At 40.3% G+C, this 24,066-nt stretch overlaps 1 protein-coding gene across 2 annotated transcripts in view; it reads left to right on the top strand.

The window, feature by feature from the left end:
• Positions 1–24,066, top strand: part of MNAT1 (MNAT1, CDK activating kinase assembly factor) — a 116,332-nt gene that overhangs the window by 37,531 nt on the left and 54,735 nt on the right. For both annotated transcript variants that reach the window (XM_021402812.1, XM_021402811.1), the window contains exons 4-6: positions 3,356–3,459; positions 6,968–7,108; positions 12,701–12,826. In XM_021402812.1, the coding sequence (XP_021258487.1) occupies positions 3,356–3,459; positions 6,968–7,108; positions 12,701–12,826 (371 nt within the window). The remainder of the gene's footprint in view (positions 1–3,355; positions 3,460–6,967; positions 7,109–12,700; positions 12,827–24,066) is intronic.

Below are 24,066 nucleotides of genomic sequence, written 5' to 3'. Positions count from 1 at the left end.
TCCGTGCAAGGAGATTTGGTTGCAGAGAGGGTTCTACCCATGGTTTCCAGCCACTGCAGGGAAACAGATGGAGAAATAAACATAGCACTTTGCAAGGTGATAGAAGGTGATAGAAACTATCAAGATTACTCACTTTTATAAGTAGTTATAAATAAAGGCAGACACGCGCATATGTCTAAAATTTGCCTTCTTACCTGATAGGAGTTTTAAATCTTATGTTTGGTGTTTTACAAACTGAGATTGTTCATTGTTGAATCTATTAATAACTGAGGAAAAAAAAAAACCAAACAAAAAAGCCCATTTGAATGTCTCACGCAGCAATACTTGCAAAACCTAGGTCATCTGCTTATTGCTGGATTATTTTTAGAGAAGCAACCAAGATGTTCAGGGGCCAGAGGCATTTTGGCATCTCATCTTGTTCCTCCTCTTGCACCTGAAGGCGGCATCTGGGCATCCTGCTAGCACAGCATGTCTCATATGCTATTTCTTTCTTGTGTCGTCATTGAAAAGTTTACAGAGCTGGTGTGTGGATTTAAGTTGTAGGAAGTGCTGACATTCCCATGCAGCTGCTGTCATTGCAGAGCCTTGATCTGATTGTATGCCAGCATTTTCACATGACCATTCTTCTATGCTGTAATACTCAAATGTGAAGCTGCTTGTCAGCTGGGGACTGTAGACTAGAAAACTGGAGGTCAAATCTTCCCTACAATAATAAGAACTTAGACTGAAATAATGTGTTTTATTAAGGAAATGCTGCCAGCTCTGGAAAGCAATATGTAATTGCAATAAGAAACTGGAAATGTTCTTATAACGCTTTTGGAGTGGGGAAAAGTATATTGAAATGAGTAATTTGCTTCCAAAACCCAAGGAGCTGAACTTTGAAAGTCAAAGAGCTCCCAGAATGATGTGTCGGTTTGTGGTGATGGCCAGGGCTCCGCCTGAGGTGAGATCAAGACCCTGAGATAGGTGCTGCATGGAGTTATAGCAAGGAGACACAGCAGAATACATACAGGAGAAAGGAAGCTTTATCCTTCTGCCTGTGATTCTCACAGATGGGAGACCTCCAGTGTCGAGGTCAAGTGATCTGTCCTGGAACAGCAGCAAAGCTGGAAATCGAGCCCAGGTTTTGATTCCCAATCAAATGCTTAGCCCTCAAAACCAGCCTGCTTCTCAGATCCCTCCTGAAGTCAGGAGGCTGGGGCAGGGCTGCAAGAATTTGGCTGCTTATCAGGAACCAGACTGAATTAAAATGTCAGTCCTCTTGATAGTGCTTATTATTTAGAAAAGGAAAAAAAAAAAAAGAATAAATACAGCGTTTTGTTTGTTTGTTTAAGGTTGTGGATTTCTTCAGCTATATACTGCCTAACTCTTTTTGCTGTGGTTCAAGGAAGGACTGAATGCTTCTGCTAGAAATAAGATAAAGTGTTAGTTCTGTACTCCTGGAAAGAGAGTGTTCTTACATTTCTATTACTTCCCTTGCACCATCTCTGGCACTTGTCCCTTGCCTTTACTGAGCCAGTTCAGGTTACCGAAAGGTTTCTGCAGACACCACGAAGCACCCAGAGTCCTGCAGTCGGAGCAGGGGGAGAGGCGACTCCTGTGCCTGGGGGAACGGCAGGCTGTACTGCTGGGTTAGTCCAGCTGTAGCCACTGACTCTCAAAATTCAGACCTTCCCTTTCTATCCCCAGTAACTGATTTCTTGCTTTGATTTTATAGAACCACAGACTGATTAGGTTGGGAGGGACCTTAAAGTCCATCCAGTTCCAACTCCCTGCCATGGATTGGTTGCCACTCACCAGCTCAGGCTGTCCAGGGCCCTGTCCAGCCTGACATGGGGCACCTACAGCCTCTCTGGGCATCCTGTGCATTACCACCCTCTGAGTAAAGAGCTTCCTCCTAAAATCTAACCTAAATCTCCTGATTTTCCTGTTTCTGTAATTGCTGGCAATTGGCTTGCTGGTCTAGCCTATTGGTGGTTTGACTTATCTGGAGCTCTCCTGAAAGCTGATTTCTGCCATGTTACCTAGGGAGAGAAGAAAAGAATAAGGAATGTTAATCTTTAGTGAAATGAGAAGTGTCCTGTTCTAACGGGAAGCAACACAGATATCATTCTCTTTTCTTCTACTTCTCTCAGCCTCATTTACACAAATAATTTTGCAGTGGTACATGTGCACAGGGTTCAATTGGCTCTAGTCACTTGAGGAAACTAGGAACGGAGAACTAAATAAAAACCTTCCAGTTCCTGTGCTGGCATTTTCACTGGAAACCCTTCCCTTGCTGATTGTTTGTGCAATTGCTTCTCTTGGAAGGGATTCATCAGTGGCTGTGTGAATTTCTCTGCTGCTCTTGTAAGCTTACAGGAGGTGTGTGACAAAGTTCTTAGAGGTTTTTGGGGAGAATGCTGTACGTTTATGGTCTTCACAAGCTTTAGGGATATGTATATGAGCCCAACGTCCACACTTGATATCAAACACTGGGTGACTTCATGGTGATAATGGCTTTCATTTGAAATCCACTTGACCCACAATTGAACCGGCGACCTAGAGGTGAAAGACTTGGGCACTGTATTGAATTACTGGTCATCCAAACCATCTTTCAAGCTGTTGATTGTAGAAACCAATCAATTCTTGAGGTGTATTTCATGCCATATGTAGATAGTCAGGAATGTTCTGCTAAACTAGGGAGCTTGCTGACCAACTCTGCTTGCTCATAATTATGTGAGATCTAGCCTGTCACCATCTAGAGGCATCAAAAGAATGTCATTTTAACGAATTAATCTGGATGCATCTGCAGATTCTTCATAATAAGGGTAGTTGTACATTGGTGCCTTTAAGTCATTGAATTGTGAAATTGATTTGTGTACCTGAAAAATCAGGTAATCTCTGTAGTCTTTGTGCCTTAGGTAATCTTATGAAATGGGGCGACTTAATTTCTAACCTTGTCCTAATATGTATGTGTTTAGTCTAACTTCATCTAACTGGAACTGGTTCACTAGCTAACTTCATTTAGCTGGAACACAGCTGCAACTGCTACTTAAAAAGGTCAGTCTATTACTGACAGTATCATGATTTTTCATGTGCAACATTATCAATTTCATAAAATCGGTTGCAAAATTCTAATTTCTATCTACTACAGATGTATAAACCTAAATAAACTCCACTGGCTTCTGTTGAAGTTTGCAGGGATTTAGCAGACTGCATCTTGCGCTACAAGGCATATCTAAGTAAATTCTGTTGTTGTGATTTTTTTGTCCATTGCTGTAAGTGATGGAGTGCATAAGAATAGTATTTCTTTGTGATAGAAATGCATGCTGGCCTAATACTTTTATTTTCTGTCTTTCTAATATTTATGCAGTATTTAACTTGACTAACAATGTGGATTTGGAGAACACCAAAAGGAAAATGGAGCTGTACCAGAGGGATAACAAAGAAGTCATTCAGAAAAACAAGATAAAACTGGTTAGTTTAACTTCTCCTCTCCCTTACGATTTTTATTCATTAGCTGAAGAATTAAAGGATTTTCAAAGTGACATGCTTTCTAAAATATCTTAAAAGCAAGCCAAAACTGAAGGCACTACGCATACTTCGCTTTGTATTCAAAAACTACAATATGCTGATATTTTGTGTTACTGATATTTAGTGCTGCTTAAAGAGATGAAATTGATAGTTGAAATGCAATTATCCTTCATTCTGGAAAGCATTTAAAAAGAGGGACAGGCAGTGAAGACTGCATTTAATACATCACCACTACATTGTGCTGGCAGCCTCATTGGACAATATCCAGGAGAGACCAACTTCATTCCTACACTAGGACAATCGCTCCTTTCTCATCTGAAGGGTAAAAGGAATCCAGATGCAGACATTATGAAGCTCCCAAGAGAGACTTGTAAAACCGAAGGAAAGCACAGGTCTGGTTTATGCAAAATTTAAAATGAAAGATGTTGAAACAAACATTTAAACTTTTGTTCAAGAGCTGATAACAGTAACATCGGGAGTATTGTATACATGATCTATATGCAAAACACATGATTCTTTGAAGATGTATTCACTAAGATATGGCTCAGATAGCATTTTGTTCTTCAAAAATAAACTTGCCACCATTTCCTTCTGTAAGGAAAGTTTAAACTGTTAAGTACTTGTTCGGCATAAAAATACACATTTTTATTGATTCTTGAAGGAAAATGTCTGCCCAGAGCGTGACTTAACAAGATTTTGTGTTTGTGTTCCTGTTGCACTAAGGACTGGCTTTCAAATCAGTAGGGGTGAAATCCTCACTCCCCTAAAGTCTGTGGCTAAACTCCCAGTGATTTCTTTAGCGCTAGGATTTCACAGGAGGAGACTGGAATCTGAAAAATGTTTGTTTGAACCTCTTCCTTTTAAAGGCAAGGAAATTTCCCTAGGGGACCATCTCTCTGATCTGTTATCCTGTGTGTGACACTGTGCAATATCCTTTGCTTCAGAGTTGGAAGAGACCTCGCAAATCTTTGGCTATCTTATTTTACAATGTAGGCGCAACCTCTAGTGTTGCCGTAAGAGCAGTGTGCTTTACCTGCAGCCCGTCTTCCGTTCATGTACTTGACTTGCAGACAGCCTGTGCACTAGCAATGTGATCACATCCAGCAGCATAGTAATACTCTGAACCCACCCAAGCCCTCTGGGTCTTCTGTTTCCTCTACCGTGTGGACTTGCTGTGCTAGATGCTGTCTTGTGGAAGCTGGGCAAGTCTGCATGTCTCCAGATCTCCTGTAAGTCTGGATTCTTTTCTTTTGGAACAATTGAAACAAAATAATAGATTTGACACAGTTGCTATTACAAAAACGCACAATCTTGCCCATGAATTTACCCCTCTCTTAAAAGCTGAAATGATTTTTTTTTTTTTCCTCTAGCTCTTCTTGTCAGATTTTAGAATGGCTTTTCTCCTTGAATGGGAAAAGATGGGAGTAATTTCTAGCCTAAACTTCTTATGGTTGGTCTTTGTCCCTTCGTTTCTGGACTGACAAATGTCCACTGTCATGTTTTGCTCCTGAGGAAACAATGATATTTTCTGTCACTCTTGATATATGTTATTTTATTTATTATTTTAACCCTTTGCCTGTTCCAGTTTGAATTTTTGTTTAGCAGGCAGAAAGGACCAAAGTTGAAAGCCATATTGGACCTGAGAGCTCAGCAGTTTTTCTCATCTCTACTGCAAATATGTTGACATGAGTGATCCTACGGTTGTTTTTCTCTTGTAGCACTGTCATACAAAAAATTCAAAATCAGTAGTGATCAAGTAGCACGTCATATTATCTCTTCTTTTGTTTTGACTTTGCCCCAGGCCTTCACCACGATCATCTTTATTTCTTCAGATCTCGGAACTGTGTCTAGACTAGCTTTAAGCTTGACACAACCCTTGCTGCCTGGTGAGCTTTCTTATTTTTAATTGTTTTGTTTGGTCTTCCTTTCAGAAAGAGTTTGATCTGACTTGTGTTATTGCTGTAGCCTGATCTAGTTTAGGTTTGTATATTAGTTTACTTATTCCTGGCTATAATTTCTCTCGGCTGGTTTTTCAGATTAGATCTGTCAGCACTTTCTTACAATTTTGCTTTTGTTTCGCTGCAAAGTCCAGGCAGTTTTCATGCATAAACATGGAAGAGGCTTGGAGTGTTTTATAGACTCTTCTGTTGACTGAATTAACTAGATGTATTAATTCTTGGAAATAACCTCAGCTATCAATGGGAGGATTGTTGTTTGTTTGTTTCCTTTCATTAAATGCAAAGAGAATGCATTTTGTGACCTTCTGTTCACCAGTGTCACTGCTACTTGCAGAATGAAGGCGTCACTGGTTGACTCAGTGACAAGTGATGAGATCTGTCAGCTCTTGCATCAAGGAGCAACTGGGCCTCACTGGGAGCCAGCAGCCTGATCTGCCTGCTAACGGGATGTTTTTCAGCATATTCTGGCCCATGTCACATCACTGTGCTTTGTGTTATAACTTTGGGTCGTGTTACAGGAACAAATTTTACTAAGTTTTTAGCTGCAATAATGTTCTGCTTAAACCCTTTCAGTGGATTAATCATCCATTTAAACTTCATATGATTTTAGAACTCTGCATTTATTTTGGATCTCCCTTTGCTTCATTATTTTTGGGAAGGAAGATTTGGGAAGATGTTTTCTGAACGTTATTGTTCCATATCATCTTACCTCCAAATTGGCCTTTTTTTATTCTCTCTTCTGTATAAAGTTGTTCAACTTCAGTCTTTCTTTTTGCCTTTCAGAGAGGTTCTGTTATTTTTTCAGCCCTCTTCTTTTTAGTTCTACCATGAGTTTTAAATACAGTTGATTCGGTAGTTTTAAGAAGCCTTTTTTATCTGTAGGATAAAAAACAAAACAATAACAAAAACTCAGTCACCTTTGTCCTAGTAAGTTGTTTCTTTTCTACTCCTGCTGCACACAAGTATTATTCAAGTCATAGGAAAAATAGCTCACTTTCTGGGAACGTAAGATGTGTGGAGTTCATTCTTAAATATGTTCTACTTCATACACTTCTTCTATGCATTGTTAAACACAAGTTTACACACAAGATGCAGCTGATTTAGAAAGGGGTGACGAGGGAAAGTTTAGTGGAATTATGTTTTCTGTCACTTTTTTGCATCTCTTGAGAAGTAGGGTGTGTGGGAGCAAAGAGGCATGCCTTCATTTTACAGCTAAGAAATAAGGAAAAGCCATTGTAATTCTCTATCATTTAAAGAGACAAAATCTACATGTATACTTTTTATACTGCAGCAAGGAAAAAAAATCTCTTTACTTTGGACAGCAAGAGAAGTTAGAATCACCATCCCTAATGACCTTTAAAAGGTAAAATTTGGCTGCTTTCCCTTTGCTTGGTCTGCCCTAGGTCCTCTGATAGGCAGAAGAGTTGTGAGAGATCTCAGTCCATGCAAGGATGAAGATTGCTGAGAGTCAATTTCTAATGTTTCCATTTCAGACCCGGGAGCAGGAAGAGCTGGAGGAGGCTTTAGAGGTAGAACGACAGGAGAATGAACAAAGGCGACTGCTTGAACAGAAAGAGGAACAGCTACAACAGATGTTAAAAAGGAAGAATAAACAAGCACTCTTGGATGAATTGGTAAGTAACAAAACTGGAGGCTTTGAATGCTCTGTAGCAGAGCAAATAGCAGATAGGTTTATATACATCTCTTTCAGTTCACTGTGGAATTAACCCAGCTGCCCCTTTCAGTTTTCCTGTCTTGCACGTTTTGTACTACTGTTCTGTCTCCTTGCACTTATTGCAATGGTAGACAGAGCTCTGAACAGTTTTGGTAAGCCAAGGACTAGTGGGAGAGTGCTTCTGAGATATCACAACTAGTTCATAGGCTGAATGAGCTCATTGTCCAGAACTTCCAGCACTGGTCTGGAACTATAGGGAAAGCATTGTTGGATATTTCAGCGCAAAATTGATTCTCGGTAAGTTGCAGAAGGCTTGTTTGGATATTTAGAAGAAGATTTTTATTTCAGAAATGCCTTTAGTGAGTGTAGCCTCTGGATCAGTTTCCTTAACAGTTGATATTGCACTGTATATCTGAAGAAGAGATAGTATAGAAGTGTAGATTTCTGTTCAGCTTGACAATATGAAAGCCACAAGTTTGACTGATGCAGGTTTGCACTTAGATAGCTGATGCAGTTACTACTCCACCTCAAACCTGATGTATGATGAATGAGTTTTGCTTTGGTGTAGCCTGTGCAACTGCCTACTTCTGTTTCCTTCAGCTGAAGACAATTGCTTCTGCCGTGGTATATGTCTGATCATGCAATTTGCAAGGAGGTAGAGAGGAGCTACTTAAGTTGATTCAACCATAATATGAAGTTATACCACTGTTTATTAAACAGTTGTGAATTTCTGTGGCTGACAATCTGGTATGCTGAAGCAAAACAGTAATCAAGAGCTACTTCATGAGCTCAGCCACCTCTGCAGTAGAAAAATAAAGAATAGGTAACAGTATTCTCATGATTTAATTGAGCATTGGTCAACCCATTTTGAGTCAGAGCACCTAAGTAATAAGCTGGGAATGGATCACACAGGAATCTCTATATTGGATCAGCATAAAGAAACTGTCTTCTGCTCAGCAGTGGACTGAGTGAGTGCCCAGTGAAGGACATAGTGGCAGGGGTAGTCCTGGAATGCTTTCCCAGGTTTCAAGGGGACAGTTTCTTACAGGGAATCTTGGAAAGAAGACTGGAAGCTGAGCAGCTTCCTGATGTTAACAGCAACTAGAAGAAAAAAGTTTCTTGCTCTGAACATGTCATATTCTCTTATGGTGGACATTTTGTGTATGAGACGCTTCTTCTGAAGTGAACAAAGGCTGGATTTATTTGAGGGATGTATGGACTAATGAAGAGAAACTTAAGACCATTTCCAGGAGTTAATCTTGTTTTTGGCTTAATGTGCTACTGTTTCTGTATTTGAAATGCAGTGATGATATTTGGCCATAGAGAAGCTCAGAAAATACTTATTCTTTAATCAAGATTCACTTCTCAGTTTTTTTTTATTACGTGTGTGTGAGTGTAGACACGCATGCACAAACATTCACACTTTCTATCACTCGTGGGAAGAGTCTGTGTATAATATTAAAAAAGAAATAAGTATGCATGTAGTTATAGAGTATGCAGTTATGTCCATGTGTGGTTTAAAGCTTCTTGACAGATTTTAATTCAGCATTTCTTTCATTTCAATTTCTTATGTTAGTATGATATTAATTCATGCTTTGTACTCTGGATCTTTATTTAAGATGGAGATACTTTTCTGATTTTCCAGGAAAAGCAGAGTTCTTTGAACCAGGGCATGGAGAGAGAGCATCAGTGTGCAAGAGTTGTGGGAGCTCTCCTGAAGAGCTATTGCTTTCAAAGCCAGGGATTGTGGAAACCTTTCCATGGTTTGTTTAAAGGAGCTGTTGCTTCATTGTTTATAGTAAGGAGCAGAGACGAGCAGAAAGGTTCCCTGAGAATCCTTCAAGTCTGTAGCTTTGCATCCAGAAGTCTCTTTTCACTTTCAAGGTAAAAGGGCCTACAATCCCCATAATTAGGAATAGTTTGAGTAATGGATCAATTCATAAAAACTGCACTGTGAACTCAAATGTAATGCCTCAGAAAAGGGATTTTGAACTGGTTTCTGACTTACTTCAATCCTGCTCTAAAATAAAGTCTTAATTTACTAGAGACTGGTGTTGGTCTTTTACACAGCTGTTGGTTTTGCTGGAAATCTACTTCACCAGATGGCTTGAGGAAAGAATGGTTATAAATAATCCTTAAAGCATAACCCAAATAGGTAGTTTTAACTGTGATTGCATATGTACTGCTATTAAAATATGTCTTAATATTCTAAAAACAGCAGGTGATTTTAAAGGCTGAGGAGGGAAATTGGGCAACTTTAAGTTGTTTAAAGTTAAGTTCTGTCTGTTTATGAAGGGGGCACTGTCAACTTAAATTTGGATCAAAACTTATTTTGTAATACCAAAGGTTTATAAAACCAGCGTTAAGGTGTTTGTACAATGACTTATTAAGTCTCTGGAAAACCAGCAGTTGTTAAACAAATAAACATTTCCTATGGTCTCTTAAATCCCTCTAATGCCGTGCTACATATCTGAAAATGAATCCGATCATAAGTAAAATCGAAATGTGTGCTCTGCTGAGAAACGCAGCAAAAGCAGGAGCAGTGTAAGGAACTGTACCAAACCCACAAGGGTTAAGCTCTGCCTGCAGTGATACCGTGGTATCAGTGGCAGAAATGCTGGCTTGACAGGGCTGTGAGTAGGAGGTGGTGGGAAGGCCAGTGTTCACCTTTAGATTTCAGATGGTCTGTTCTGAATGCATCACCTGCTGTTTGGAACCTGCAGCCATGTGACCTGGCTCTTGGTGATTTTTTTTTTCCAATTTTTTCCCCGCCATACTGGACAATAAGAGACCACTTATGACATATTTCTTGTGCGGTGTGTGCAGAAAACTCAGCTCTTTCCTCTGCTTGAGCGACAGACAGGTTTGGGTTCATAAGAGAAGAGCACCTGAACTGAGCGTGTCCCATGCACTTTCAACAGGAGAATTTTGCTTTTGGTGCTTAAACTCTGAGGAGATTCGTGGTTTTTTTATACGTATTATCACAGCGAATAAAGGCCTCAGTCGTTTACAAAAGCATGCAGGTACACTACCCTGTTTTCAAAGAGCTTATAATTTCGATAGTCCAGAGGCAAGGAAAAAGGCACAGAAATGCTTGGTATTTAAAAAGTGCAGCAGGCTCTGGGTTCTGGGTTGCTCGGGTCTTGCAGAAAGGTCTGGCCTTGAGGCTGAGCCTCCAAGAGCTTGGCCTCTGCTAGGAGCAGAGGGAGGAAGGTTGGCATGGTTTGGTGCAAGGAGGAGCGAGGTTTTGTGCGTCTCATGCTCTGCATGCTGCTGGAAGAGCAGTTGTGTGCTTCAGCTCCCAGTCCTGGTCTGTTACCTGTTGCCTATTTTGCCTCCCACTACTCAACGAAGCAGATTTTATATAACCTTCATTATAAGTGACCTCTTTTTGCAATAAAACCTCCCACTTGAAAAGCACAGCATCTCGTAATTTAGGCTTGTAGTCTCAAATGTATTTTACATTTTTATTAGAAGAGATGTGTGGTTTAATTTTTTTCCTCTTTTAAAGCCTCTAGACTTGGGCAATCAGGGTTTAATAAAATATTAAAGCACTTCCTTTATTTACTGTATAAACTCATCTGTATACAGAGGTTTATAGAACTGCTCTCAGATGTCTTCTGTGATGTGGGACTTGCACTTACCTCTTCAAGAGCCCTCACTCTGTGGGTAGGAACAGAATGGTACTGCAGCACTTGGCGAACAGGCATCTTTTCCCTGGGCCATGCAGTCATTTGGAATCTCACAAAGGTCAAGGTGTCATAAAGACGTCAAGCATCCACCTTTTACCAGAACCTCAGCGTTCTTTAAACATATCTCAGAAATTTTTGCATGTAAGTAGCTTACGTGGTTTTTTTTCCCATACAGAAAATTGTTACTATGAATAAGTGCTTACAGGATTGGATCTTTGATTTCTATTTCTGTGTTAATAGTTAACAGGAGGACTATGTGCGTGTTAGAAAGGACAAACAATCACGAATGCGGTGGCTTGCTGGCACCGTGGTGATTTCCCACAGTTGTGTAATCTGGTTACCAACCATTGTGCTGATGTGGAACTGTTAAGAAGTTGGTATAAAAATTGGCTTCCTTTATTGTGCCAGAAATGCAGTGAATATCTAAGGAATGTGATAAGGTCAAATGAGCTAGAGAACCCCAGAATGTTAAATCTGGAAATCAGAAGAATCTAACATCCTTACACTCTGAGAGGCAGCAGTGCATAGGGTCTGCAGGATGGCTGTGGGTCTGTGAAATGATTGGGAGACATGGACTGGCAACTGAAGTTTTTGTGGTCCAAATTTTCTCCTGGCTGTACAAAAATCTCATCATTGCAATTGAGATTTTTAAACCACTTCCACCTTGAGAACTGACAAAATGTCAGGAAGGTTCTGTGTCTGATGTTTGCATTCTGGGGCCGATCTCAGGTGAGATTTTTCTGCTTTTAGCAGGTGCTACCTAGTCATGAGATGAAGTGAGTGTAAGAAAGAATAGAGGGAAAAGAGGAGGGAGAGTGATGGGGGAATAACAGGTGTAAAGCACAACCTTTCTTCACGAGCACTTGTAGAGATTTCTTTGGGCTACTATGGACAGCAAGGCACCGTGCAGCTTTAAAAAGCTTCCAACTTCTTCCTCGGAACTGTTCTAAAATAAAAATCAAAATCACAGTCCCCTCTGTTGCAGCGTGATTCATAGCTCAATGTTTCCTTGGTTTGAGCATCGTATGAAAAATGCTACCCTGCAGGACTCTGGGAATAATCTATTCTGAATTTCTTCACTGCTTTCAGCTTCACTTCTGTTCTAGCTTGGGAGCCTAGGGGAACTCGGTGTGCATGTGGATAGTCACATTAGTTTATCAGAAAATTGGCCAATGATTTCTGACTCTCTCCATAATGTAGCACGTAGATGTATGTTAATAATCATTCTGTTGTAGCCTAAACATGAGAGTTTTAGTAGCTAATTTGCTTAACTATTCATTTTATTACTTTTATATATTTTTTTAAAAATTGGCTGGCTTCCCTAAAAATAAGTTGATGAAGGAGAAAATAAATATGCTGTTGGTTGCACTTACAATAGTGCCATTGTGCAAAGCAGAGCAAGGATCATTTCCAAACGGCCTCAGGTGAAATCTAATGGGAAACAATTTCAAACTGGTCTGAGTTCATTGGTAGAAAGAATGCGTCTTAGATAAACATCTGATCCAAGTTATACTGCTTTGTGTTACTCCTTCTCCGATTAAGCTTTTATTTTTTTTTAATTTTAATAAATATGGTCGCATTGGCTAGTTGGAATAAGGAGCCTGTTACATTGTCTTTAATGTGGATTCTATAAAAATGCTTGTTTGCAGGTTACTCTGATTTATGGGGTTACTGCAGCTTTTTCTTATTACTAAAAAAGATCGTTTTCTGTAAACTCTTTTTTGTATGGAGGATACTTAACATTACACTGTTCTACTAGGGATGCCCTTTCAGATACAGCTTGCAGTTTTGAAGTATATGCAGCATGAATTAGTATTTATTTTGGTTTAGTATTCAGATGTTTATTCTTATGCTTACAGGAGAGCTCCAGTCTTCCTGCTTCGCTGCTTTTAGCTCAGCATAAAGACAGATCTACTCAGCTAGAAATGCAACTGGAAAAACCCAAACCTGTCAAACCAGTCACATTTTCCACTGGCATCAAAATGGTAAGTTTCTTCCTTTACTGTTTTTCAAGCATTCTTTCAAAATGCATGTTTCTTTTTTTAATGCCTTTCAAAAGAGACAAGATTTCCCGATTTGAAATTTAAAGGTTATTTTAACCAGAGTGGCATATTCTATTAAATAGTTGAATTTCTATTTATATAATTGGAAAAGAACAGTCTACGTATTTCCTCGTTCTGCTTCTTGGAATGTATGAAACTTTTCATTGCACAGTTGTCTAAAAACAAGCCGTACCTTTTCCTCAGCAAAGTTGTGCTGTATGTTGAATTATTTTGTCTCTCATTTGTGTCACAATTCCGGAAGTTGAAATTTTCAACTCTTCAAGTTTACTCTAAGCACTGAAATAATCTGTGAGTATGGGCAGACAATGTTGAAAATGGTGCTGAGTGGTTCGGGATGCTATTTTAATTGCTACTGGGATCTAGGAAGCAGCAAGTATTTTTTTCAGATGTGTTACTCCTGTGGAGACAGTTGAAGATCTGTAATCATTCCCGTATTTTATCTCAACATGGTACAAAGTATGCATCTACTGGTGCATGGAAACATAAGATAAATAAATCTAGTTTTTGGGAAGGGGGAGGGCTCTAGATGGAGTGCGAGTTGTTAATCTTTTTTGTACCTGTTTTTTGAAAATCCCTGCACTTTCTTAGGCTTTGTGTGTTAGAGTTGATAATGCTAAATGATGTCTTGAAAATAACCAACACTCCCTACCCTCGTGGCAAACCAGAACGTAAGCAAAGCAAAAACCTTTGCATCATACAAACTAGTCTCCCATCAATTAATCAGTTTGATTTGCCAAGGATATCTGTGTTGTGTTCGTTGTCTGCTTCCCCCAAAGAGTTTGCAGAGTAATAGCATTTGCAGCTTACTTTGCTAGAAGTAGTGTCAGCTCTTGCAAACTTGCGCCGATTGTTCTTTTGCATTTCCGTAGTATAAAGCTCTATCTTCTTCCTTTTTCTTCTTACAATCTAAGAACCTGGGGGGAGGCAGGTCTTTGTGTGGGATGTTTTCTGTGTGTAGAAAAGCTGGTAGACAAAAAATGTTCATGGTTACTGCTTACAAAATATTCCAGTGGAGTTCCTGTACTTGCTGTTAGAACATATTCTCAGACTTTTTTAAGCTGTTTGTCTTTCCAACTTTGCTTAGAGAGCTAAGTTAAGCTTCCACGTAGCTTAACTACACGATGAGGACAATGGAAGTACTTTGCAATTTATTTGTAAATGGATTTTAAATAGTATTAAGCAATTGCAGGCATTTCAAATCTGCAGCCCTAAGTAAACTTCATTCAAAAATGGTAAAAGACTTGGATGAGGAGATTTCTAGCATGGTGACTCTTAAATCTTACCATTTACAATAAGAAGAGATACTCCAGGTAACTGATCATTGTTTTGTCCGTGTTCAGAAAGTGTGATTAGATGAATGATTTCATTTGTTCAGTCTCAGATGAATGAACAAATACAGTTAAAGATTAAAAAAGAGAAAGTTGAGGATATTTGAAGGTAGTGCCCAGTGTTCAATTTGTTCATTTGTTTTATCCAAATTGATTGACTTTATGCTGATTAAAATTCCAGGTTTGCTTGAGAAAGTTGTCTATCTCCATATTTTCTTTGTAGGGTGCTTGATTTAATTATGTAATAACATTACTTCTTAGAAGTTTATAAAAATGACATTAGGCAATAATAACAGTATTGATACTCTGCACGGTAAATGAATTATCTGGCTTGAAGTAGTCGTTGTTTACCACAGCATGGGAATATTTCTGTGAGGGATGTTCTTCGTGGACACAGTGCAGTTTTGGGAAGCAGATGTCAGATTTCAGTGGTGACATGCAAGTTGGCAGTTTACAGGGCAGTTTTGGCAAGCTGGCCTCCTCTGAATGATGTGTGTCTTAGTATGGCTAAATGCAAAATTATAAATAGAAGAATAAATAATAGGCTCTGTGAAGAGGACTTGGAAGTTTAACTAACCATACAAATGAATGTGACCCTCAACCACAGCAATGCACGTGAGCCTTGGGCATATAAATCGTACTGCAATAAAATAGGAGGGGACTTCTCCTGAATACAGCATTGGGAAGACTCATACACTGAAGTGTTCTGCTGGCAGCGTTTTGAAAGCAAGAAAGTTCATTCAAAGGTGGTAGGATATGCTTTGTGCTGAGATCTGCCTCTGCTTCATGAGAAGGTTAAGATATGACTCAGAGTGCAATAAGCACCTCCTTGGTGCAGAAAAAGCCGGGTCTGAACAGCACAACAGCAAGCATAGCAAGAACTGGTAACCTTAGTTAAACAAATAGGAGCTTAATAGGAACTGGAGGAACAAACAGACCTCAAAGTTCACCATGTTCCAGTGGTTAATTGGCCTCACTGTTAAAATTGACCGTGGAATGTGATGAAATCTCTAATTCTTGAAGTTTTCAGATCAGGACTGGGTTGGCTTTTGGAAAGTTACTGTTGTCATGTGCAAGTTGTTCAGCTCAGAATGAGTCAGTTTTGTAGAAAGCAACAATGTTCTGCAGCTGTGCAGCTGTGTGTGACTTGGTGCAGCTGATGATCTAGTGACTGCGTTGGGTGACATCCTACCTTGAGACTCATCGGAGATGCATAATATGTTCCAGACTGAGTTTTCTTCCTAAAATCCTATGGGGCACAATCTGCCTGGTTTGAAAATTCTGTTCTGGGCTCACCGTTAAAAGTTCTTGCAGTAACAGATAAAGAGTCGCTATGCACGTTCTTCCCTTTATTTTTCCCTACTTGACCTTTTCTAGTGGACGTTTTCTTTAATTTTGTTCGAAAGAAGGGAACCCAGGTAAAGCTGGCCGAGATGCTGGCAGATCTGGAGCTTGTGTTTACACAAAGGCTTTACAGACCTGCCAGTTGTGGCAGTGCATTTTTCTTTTTCAGCTTCAACTTGAGTGTTTTTCCTGGGATGGTCGTGGTCAGAGATGTTCTTCAGCCTGACTGATAATTGGACAAGTTTCTTGATTCATGAATTAAGAGGCATGCCCATTCTAGTCTCCTGGGCAAAGCTCAAGGAAGTTGGCTCATTTAAGGTGTCGTATTAGAGCTGTGGAGTTCCTGTGCTTACAGGGGGGAGGGAATGACTGTCCCTGGTAAGCTGAGCAAGAGCATCCCCTATAGCACAAGAAAGACAATTAGATCAGGGGATAGGGTTTCCATCTTCATTTTTCATTTTATTAAACTGCTATTTTGCTCTTTTCAAGCAGGAGTTGCTTTTTATTTGCATTCCACTGGATCTCTTTAATATTTTAAATTAATTTCAGTATATTATATCTTCCATGCTTGAAGCACAGCCGCCTGTAAGTCAGTGTGATTTGGCCTCCCTAGGTGGGGATGCAGGCTCTTCAGAGTTTTCTGCTCCTCATGCTTACCATAATAAGGAACAGGCTTTTAGCATATTTGAATAGGTAAAATATTAGTTTCATCGTATCTAATCTCATCAGTATAAGCTGCAAAAGAAATTATGACAATTATACTTACTGCAGTAATGCTGAAAATATTGCCTGCCAATGCATGCACTGTAGATTTTAGTACCAGACCAAAAAAGAGCAATAGTTACTAGAAGTGAACGCTGTTTCTAGGGCTCATCAGGGTGTGCAAAACAAATGTCATGTCTGGGAACAGAACCATTCTTCCATTTTTTGGGATATATAATGACCATTTCTGGGTGGGAGATGGCTTTAACTGGAAGCTAGTTTTTAAAGTGGGAATTCTTACACATTGTATGTTAATGGCAATGTACAAATGCAAGCAGGAGTCCATTACGCTACAATAATTCTAGTTTTCTTTTTGTGAATGTAGTGTTTACAGGACTGTAGGAGCCTTTTGGTGCTTGTAGTTATGTGCTTTGCAGTACTTCTGGCGTTAAAAACATATGAAAGTGTGCAGATATTTAACTCCAATTCATCGCAGACTGGGAACGTACAAACCTCTGAGTCTGGGACCCAGCTATTTCTGTGTTCGTAGAAAGTCTGAATCCCTTAGACTGGCTCGAGTGCATACTGTCTTAAGCCCGTTTCAGGCTGCGTGTCCCGTTCCTTTTAGGTTGCTTTCTGTTTTACATTGTCTTTGCTCCCTTTCCCAGGTCCCTGGGGGTGCTTAGCCTCCAGTGTTAGTATTCTTGAGGTGATTTCATGTAGTTAAAAACTCAGTTACTTCGAAATGGATTGTCTAAGTATGTAGGAGAAGAGCGTGGGTGTCCTCTGGCCTGTTACCACTTGAGAAAGCTTTCCTGCCTTTCGTATCCAAATACCTCAAAAGGAATATAACGTCTCACTGATCATTCAATTTCTGTCAGGATTTCTGTTTTATTACTTAATGGCAGTGGGACGATGTATTAATAGAAGTATTAGTGCAGAATACATGCTTCGTCATCACCAAGATGGTCATTATGAATTAGCAGTTTAAATAGAAGTGTCAGGGAGGGAGGGAACCAGATGCCCGGAGGCGATGTACTCGCCCAGGATTAGACAACAGAGCAGCGGCGGAAGGAGGAATAGGATCCAGCCCTGCTGAATTCCTGACCTGGTGTTTCTTCCGCTGAGCCGGGCTCCATCTCCTGTCAACAGCACCTCTGAATGGCAGCAAATTAAGAGTGAAATATCTGCTTCAGCTCATCCTGTCCAAATCACAGTTGCGTTTAACTTTGTGTCTGAATATTATCAGGATTTTATTTCAGTCGCTGCACTTTCAGGCTGTTAGTAGCTGGAAGCCCTGAGAGCAGTGTGCAGGCTGAAGCAGTCAGAGCTTGCAGGAGGCAGCAGTCAAATCAGTATTTCACTGAAATGAATCTGTGTCAGACACAGGATGTCTAGGACACCTCAGGAATGCACGTTACTACTAAACTGAGCATAACATGTGCTAAGGAATAGATTTCTAGCAGTGCTACACTTGCTGTATTATTCTAATGGGAAATAGCGTTCTTATTTTACATGATGTGGAGCTATTTCTTTTAAAACGTTGACCTCATCAGCTCAGGTCAAATTAACTGTTATTCATTATTGCCTTTTCCTACAATATTGCTTCCTGTGCAAACAACTGTTCAGCAGCGGCTCCTGCTTTTCAGTCTGTTTCTTTTATAGCTCATGGAGCAATTATCCACAATCCTGTTCTAAACACAAAGAAAGTCTCTCAAAATACCTTTTTAATAAGTTGTGCTCCTTCAAAGCTGCTCAGACAAATGCCAGGGACTCTGAGGTAAGTGAAGTGAGTGCAGCACTTCTGTTCAGCCTGCGACTGTTCTCCAGCTCCGGAGGGCTTTGCCATCCCATCTGTGTGGCAGGGAACTGTTTCAGTCTCCCGGTCTTGCTTTCCCAATTTTTACTGCTCTGTTTTGTTTTGGGTTTTTGTTTGTTGTTTTGTTGGCTTTATTAAAGTGCTGTTAGAATTTGCCCAGAGTTTAAAATAAAATAAAATCCAGCCTTTTTCCCTCCTTTGCTGTTAGCTCAGCTGTCTATCTTCTGGCTGAAAGACTTCAGATGGAATCGATTTCTTGGAGATCTATGCCAGCCTGAGTTTAATCGGTATTTTCTTTTCATCAGGCTTGTGCCACGCATGTCTTTTTTGCAGCTGGGTGGAATATTTCTCTTTTCATAACACGTAGTTGTGATTCTAAACAAAACTGCAGCGCATTTTCAAGTGGGAGTAATGTGTTTAGGCACACAGATTCTCTCAGAACAGACACGCTTGTTTTAGAAAGCGTGAGGGCAACGTTTTTCAGCAGCACTGAGCATTACCTAGAGCTCCAGCAGGAGTCAGTGGCTGAACCTGTACCACGAGGCTGCTTCATTCCCCTCGCGGTGTCGGTGCCTGCACCCACATGGCCGTGTCCCAGCTTGGTGCTTGGAAACAGCGGGCTGGGCAGCAGCCCCATGGGAGAGAATCCCAGTGCAGAGGAAATGCGATCTGCTGGTGAGGGGATTTGTTTTGCAGTGCTTTCCAGCAGGTCTCTGGGTGAGATACTGAAAGAAACAGCACTTCTTTGGGGTGGCGTTTCAAGGGCTGCAGGTTTGGAGAGCAGGTGCACATGTATGTCAGTGTAACACCAGCTCTGTAGTGGGAGCCTGCCCTTCCTCAGCACTTCATCGTAACTTCCAGAAAGAATACTGCATGTTGCTTTTGCTTTGAATTTTTGCCATCGTTAGCAATAACTTGTTTTCAGCAATGAACATTGCATTGGTCTGGTGGGAAGGATATCTAGTTCTGAAAAGTGAAAAAAGAACAAGAAATGGTGACTGCTGGGTCTCTGACAGTACATACAGAAATCAAACGTATGAATGAAGGGACACAAAACATGCTGGATGGCAGAATTCTGTTTAGGGCTAACATGCTGGATTTAGCAGAGATCTAGAGTGCTGTGATCCATATGGTGCTCACTTAAGTGTCACAAGGTTATATATACAATGTACCTGCAATGTATCTGCTGTTCAGAGTGGCATGATGGAGAATGATTAGCAGTAGTAAATACATTTGTTTCACCAAATCTGATATTTAGAGATGTTATGTTAGACTTCGAACACATGCATGCAGAACTGTGCTTAAATATTTGAACTCTGTTTTTGAAGTGTATGCCAGGTACACTTTATTTAAAACCGTTCTATCATCAGAGCGCTTCGTGTGCTCTCCAACCCACAAACTGAAGTCTGAAACATTTAATTGGGTTCTGGGTTTGCTGTGTAATTACTATTATATCAAAGTGTGTAAATGTTAAGCAGATTATAGTCATGTAATGAGTGTTTTTCTAAACGCAGGTAAGAAATGTTTTTGGGGAAAGAAAAGCAAAGTAAATGATGGTATTTATCATTTCCCTTCCTTTCATTTATATGGTGTTGGCCTTGGAAAAGGAGACTGGATTTTGAAAATGTGGTTCTACGTCTCACTGTATCTCTTTGCAGGATTAATGTTTGGAATGCCTTAGGAAAGATGCCATAGTCAAAATTAAACAGTTTGGTGCACAGACATAATCAGAACCACTTGCCCTGATTCTGTTTTACGGTTGGGCTCTTTTATACTGCTCTGTTAGAATAAATATTTGTACATTCGCTTTAAGGCTCCTTTCCATGGCTAAAGCAGCACATGTTTATATACACATGTAATATAAATACGAATTCAGCCCAGAAGTTTGCACAGCTGTAATGAGTGGAATTTAGTAAATGAAATAATGCCAAAGCTGCTAATTGTACAGGAGCGAACAATGAGACAAATGTATACATCAGTGAAGTTAGTGGCTCTAGCTAGTGGTGTAGCGTATCTACCCTTTATCTGATGCTTTTTGAAATGCAAGTGTTCTTCCCTTATTTATTTACTTATTTTCCCCTTTCCGTATTTGGTTATGGAGTTGCTCAAGAGCTCACATGCCTGACTCTTAACAATGAAATTTCAGCAGTACATCTGTGTGTCTCAAGCAATAAGTACTTGCTTTAGTTACTCAGAAAAAAATTTTCTTAGGAAGCTGCTCTCAGGGAGAAGGCTTCAGGGGCGCTTTGGCCAGCCTGTGCTCTGCTCCTTTGCCTGTAGTGAAGGAGCACTGAGAGAGGGCAGCAAGAAATGGCATCTAGGTTCTACTGTAGGATGCCCAGATTCCATCCCAACAACCAACCAGACCTGATGCTTGCAACAATAGCACAAAGACACGTTGTAAACTGATCTGAGGTAAATACCATTTAAATCAGACTGAGATGTTCCCATTTCTGAGTCTTACAGCTCTGAATAAGCTGTGGCTTGAGTAGGTGTTACTGTGAGCAATAAGGAGAGATCTGACTGAAAGAAAGAAGGTGGCTGAGAGGGGAGTCCAAAAAAACAGCTGGCAAGAAAATAAAGAATAATAAAAAATTTCTCAATCATTGTTTGTTTTGGAAAGATCATGCTTTAAGCACATGGAAATACTTTACGCATTTGAGAAGTGCTGACTTCCTACATGCCTTGTGAAGGAACAGCAAATCATTCATATAATGTAAACACATTAATAGATTGTTCCAATATAACTTCTCGGTGCTGCTGTTCTTTTTAACAAGATACAATTTAGTGTATATATGCCACTTTGATGCTCTGCTTTGGCCAAGAGTTGGGTGCATCATGGATGCCCAGTATAAAAGTATGTGCTAAAAGAATAGTGCGTAGTTACTGAACTACATTTTTTAATGCAGAAGGTTAAATAGTGGTGCTTGGTACACTCTTGAAACGTAAACATACCAGTCAATAGTGATAGACTGAAAGAGAGGTAAATACTTTTTATGAAAGTGTGGGTATAACCTCTCCCATTGTACAGAATATCCTGAGTTGGAAGGAGTCTGCAGGGATCATTGAGTCCAACTCCAGAAATCTTGCTAGAGATGATATTAAAAATCAAGAGAGGACAAATTCCCTCCTAAAGACTGGAATTTTTAGGTCTGGGAAGAAAAATGAATAAGATGCAAAACTTTAGTACCAAAATTGCAGTTGTTACTTGTGGAATTGTATAATTGCAGTGCTTGTCGGAGGTCCTGAGGTCATGAGTCCTTCCTTCTGCTTTGAGGATTTGGTGATACTTTAGTGTTCCTGACAGGGACTTGTCTAACCTGTTCCTAAAGACCTCCTAAGATGGAGGCTCAGCAGTCTCCATAGGCTGCCTCTGGTAGCAGCTCATTGCCCTTGCCTTTACATTTTAGGGGAAGTTTTGTTTTGTTTTGTTTTGTTTTATTTTATTTCATTTTTTAAAATTTATTTATTTATTTATGATCTTTTATTTTTATTTTTTATTTTATTTTTATTTTATGTGTTCAGTCTTCACAGATACAGAAAGAGGGTTGCTCTCTGCCTCTGTGTAGAAACTTATGTACTTCAAGGTGATGAAGTAAGAGAGCTTCACAGAACTAGATGTTTTAGAATTTAGATCTAGAAAAGTAGTCCGGATGTCTTGTTATCTAACAATAAAATAATTGATTTCTTCTGCAAATCTCTGGTAGTTTGTCTCTGCTCTACAGACTAGATATGAATTACATTTATCAACTGGTAAAGGACTCTTCAGAATTAGGAAAATTCATTTACAGAGAGAAGTAAAAATGTTGAAGGAACTGGAACTGTAGTAAGAGCAAAGAAAGATTTGGAGCTATTTAGCATGTTAAGGATAGAATTTGTGTATGTGCACAGAAAAATGTGAGATCTTCCTGCCACAGTCCCATTGTCCTAGCACTTGTCTGCATTTGTGAGAACGCTACAGGTTTTCTTTTAATCTTCTGTTGCTGCTGATCAAAGCAGTTTTGTGTCATTCCTTGATCCTCTCTATTGTTTACCTGGGGGAGGGCTGACAGCCTGGAATGGCAGAGCTTGGTGATGGGCTCACAGATTCCTCCGAGTCAGCTGTCAGCTGGATTGCGTCTGTCTTGGAGACGCTTGCCTCTTAGGCACATGTGTGCAGGCTTACCTCACAGATCAGTTTTATTCTTGACTACTCCCATTTCTTGTAAGGACATAGAGCTATTACTATTAGAGAGCCTCCAAAGGAGGGCTGTGAACATGGGAAAGGGTCTGGAGGGGAAGACATGTGAGGAGCGGCTGAGGCCTCTGGGTTTGTTGGGCCCAGAGCAGAGGATGCTTGAACTATCTATCTGCCTATATTGTAAAGCCTGTTCACCTTTGCAGCTTTGTTAGAAGGTCTCCTCTTTGCCTTTATCTTCTTCCTTGCTTGTTCTTAGGGCTTTCTTCAGACAAATTTTGGATAAGTACAGCCCTGCATTGTCTTTGAAATTTGTGGAGAGTTGAAATGTCATGCAAAGAGAACCTAAAGGACAAAAGGAGTGATTGTAGTGGGAGATGGTCACCAGAAGAGACATGGTGGAAAGTTCAGTATCCAATCCTGGTAGCAGTAGCAATGGTGTCAGGATGGAGCATACATTTGGGGCATTTTAGGGATGGAGAAGCACAGGGCAGAAAGTGTGATGGATGGGGGAGAACAAAAGGATTTTGATAGGAGGTGCTTTGGACAGAAGAAAGAGATGGGGAATGTGGGGTTGTCACTCTGACAAGGGACTTGGGGCAGTTTGGCAGAAAGGTGGGAATGAGGGTAGAGTTAGGGGAAGAAGGAAAGGCAAAGGAGTTCCTGTATGGGGTTGGGAATTTTAGGGCAGCTCAGTGGTGGAAGGATTTGGGGAATGGAGGTGGTTGTGGTTTACTTGGTAGACAGTTGAGCACCACACAACTGTTGCTCATTACTGCACCCCAGTGGGTTAGTGGAAAGAACTGGAAAAAAAAGTGTATGAGAACTCACGGGTTGAACTGAGGACAGTTTAATAAGAAAGAAAGGAGGAAAAAAAAAAAAGGCCCACAAGAACAACCAATCCCAAACAAGTGTCGTACAATGCAATTGCTAATCATCTGCTGACCTATGCCCAGCTAGTCCCCAAGCAGTGGCAGCTTGGGGACTGGTCACCTGGGACTGGTCCTGGCCACCATCCCCAGTTTCACTGTTCAACATGACACCATATGATATGGGATATTCCTTTGACCAGTCTGGGTCAGCTGTCCTGGTTCTGTCCCACCCAACTCCTTGTGCACCCCCAGCCTTCTCACTGGCTGGCAGCATGAGAAGCTGAAAAGTCTTTGACTTAACACCACTATTTTCATCCTAAATCCAAACCATTGCACAATACCAGGTGCTATGAAGAAAATTATCCCAGCTGAAACCAGGGCAAGTGTTCTGTCACACATCTGGCTGGAGAAGTTCTTGTGTAATAAGTCCGCTCTCAGAGGGCAGCAGGATTGTGTGTGCACACTTGGATGGTTTTGAACATGACACCCCTCACGCCTTCTTACGGGGATTCTGGCTGTAGGCAGGGGTGTACATGCAAGACCTCTGTTTCCCCACAGCATCTTCTGTTTTGATTTAATCTCTGAGATGAACAATCTTTACTAATACCTTAATTCCCAACAAGGAAAAAAATGTTCAGCATGTTGATTGAGGCCGTGCTGGGTGTGCTGTGTACCAGCCTCTTCCTTTCTGCATCTGTGCTTGCATGTACGTGAACACTGTGGACAAATTACTCAACTTCTGAAGTTTAAAATAGCATATTTTCAAATTAAAAATAGATTTAAAAATCAAGATGTTTTTCAAAGGTGTACTGGGGGCCCCAGTTTTCAGTAGTCGGTAGTCATCCAAGATGCACTCATACTGAACTAGGATATTTGCAGTGAAAGATATTTTGGATCAAAGAGATGATCTTCTTTGCTAA

This window comes from Numida meleagris, chromosome 6, assembly GCF_002078875.1.
Source record: "Numida meleagris isolate 19003 breed g44 Domestic line chromosome 6, NumMel1.0, whole genome shotgun sequence".
NCBI classification, from domain to species: domain Eukaryota; kingdom Metazoa; phylum Chordata; class Aves; order Galliformes; family Numididae; genus Numida; species Numida meleagris.
The sequence above is the reverse complement of the archived record's forward strand: the minus strand, read 5'-3'. Positions and strand labels throughout refer to the sequence as shown.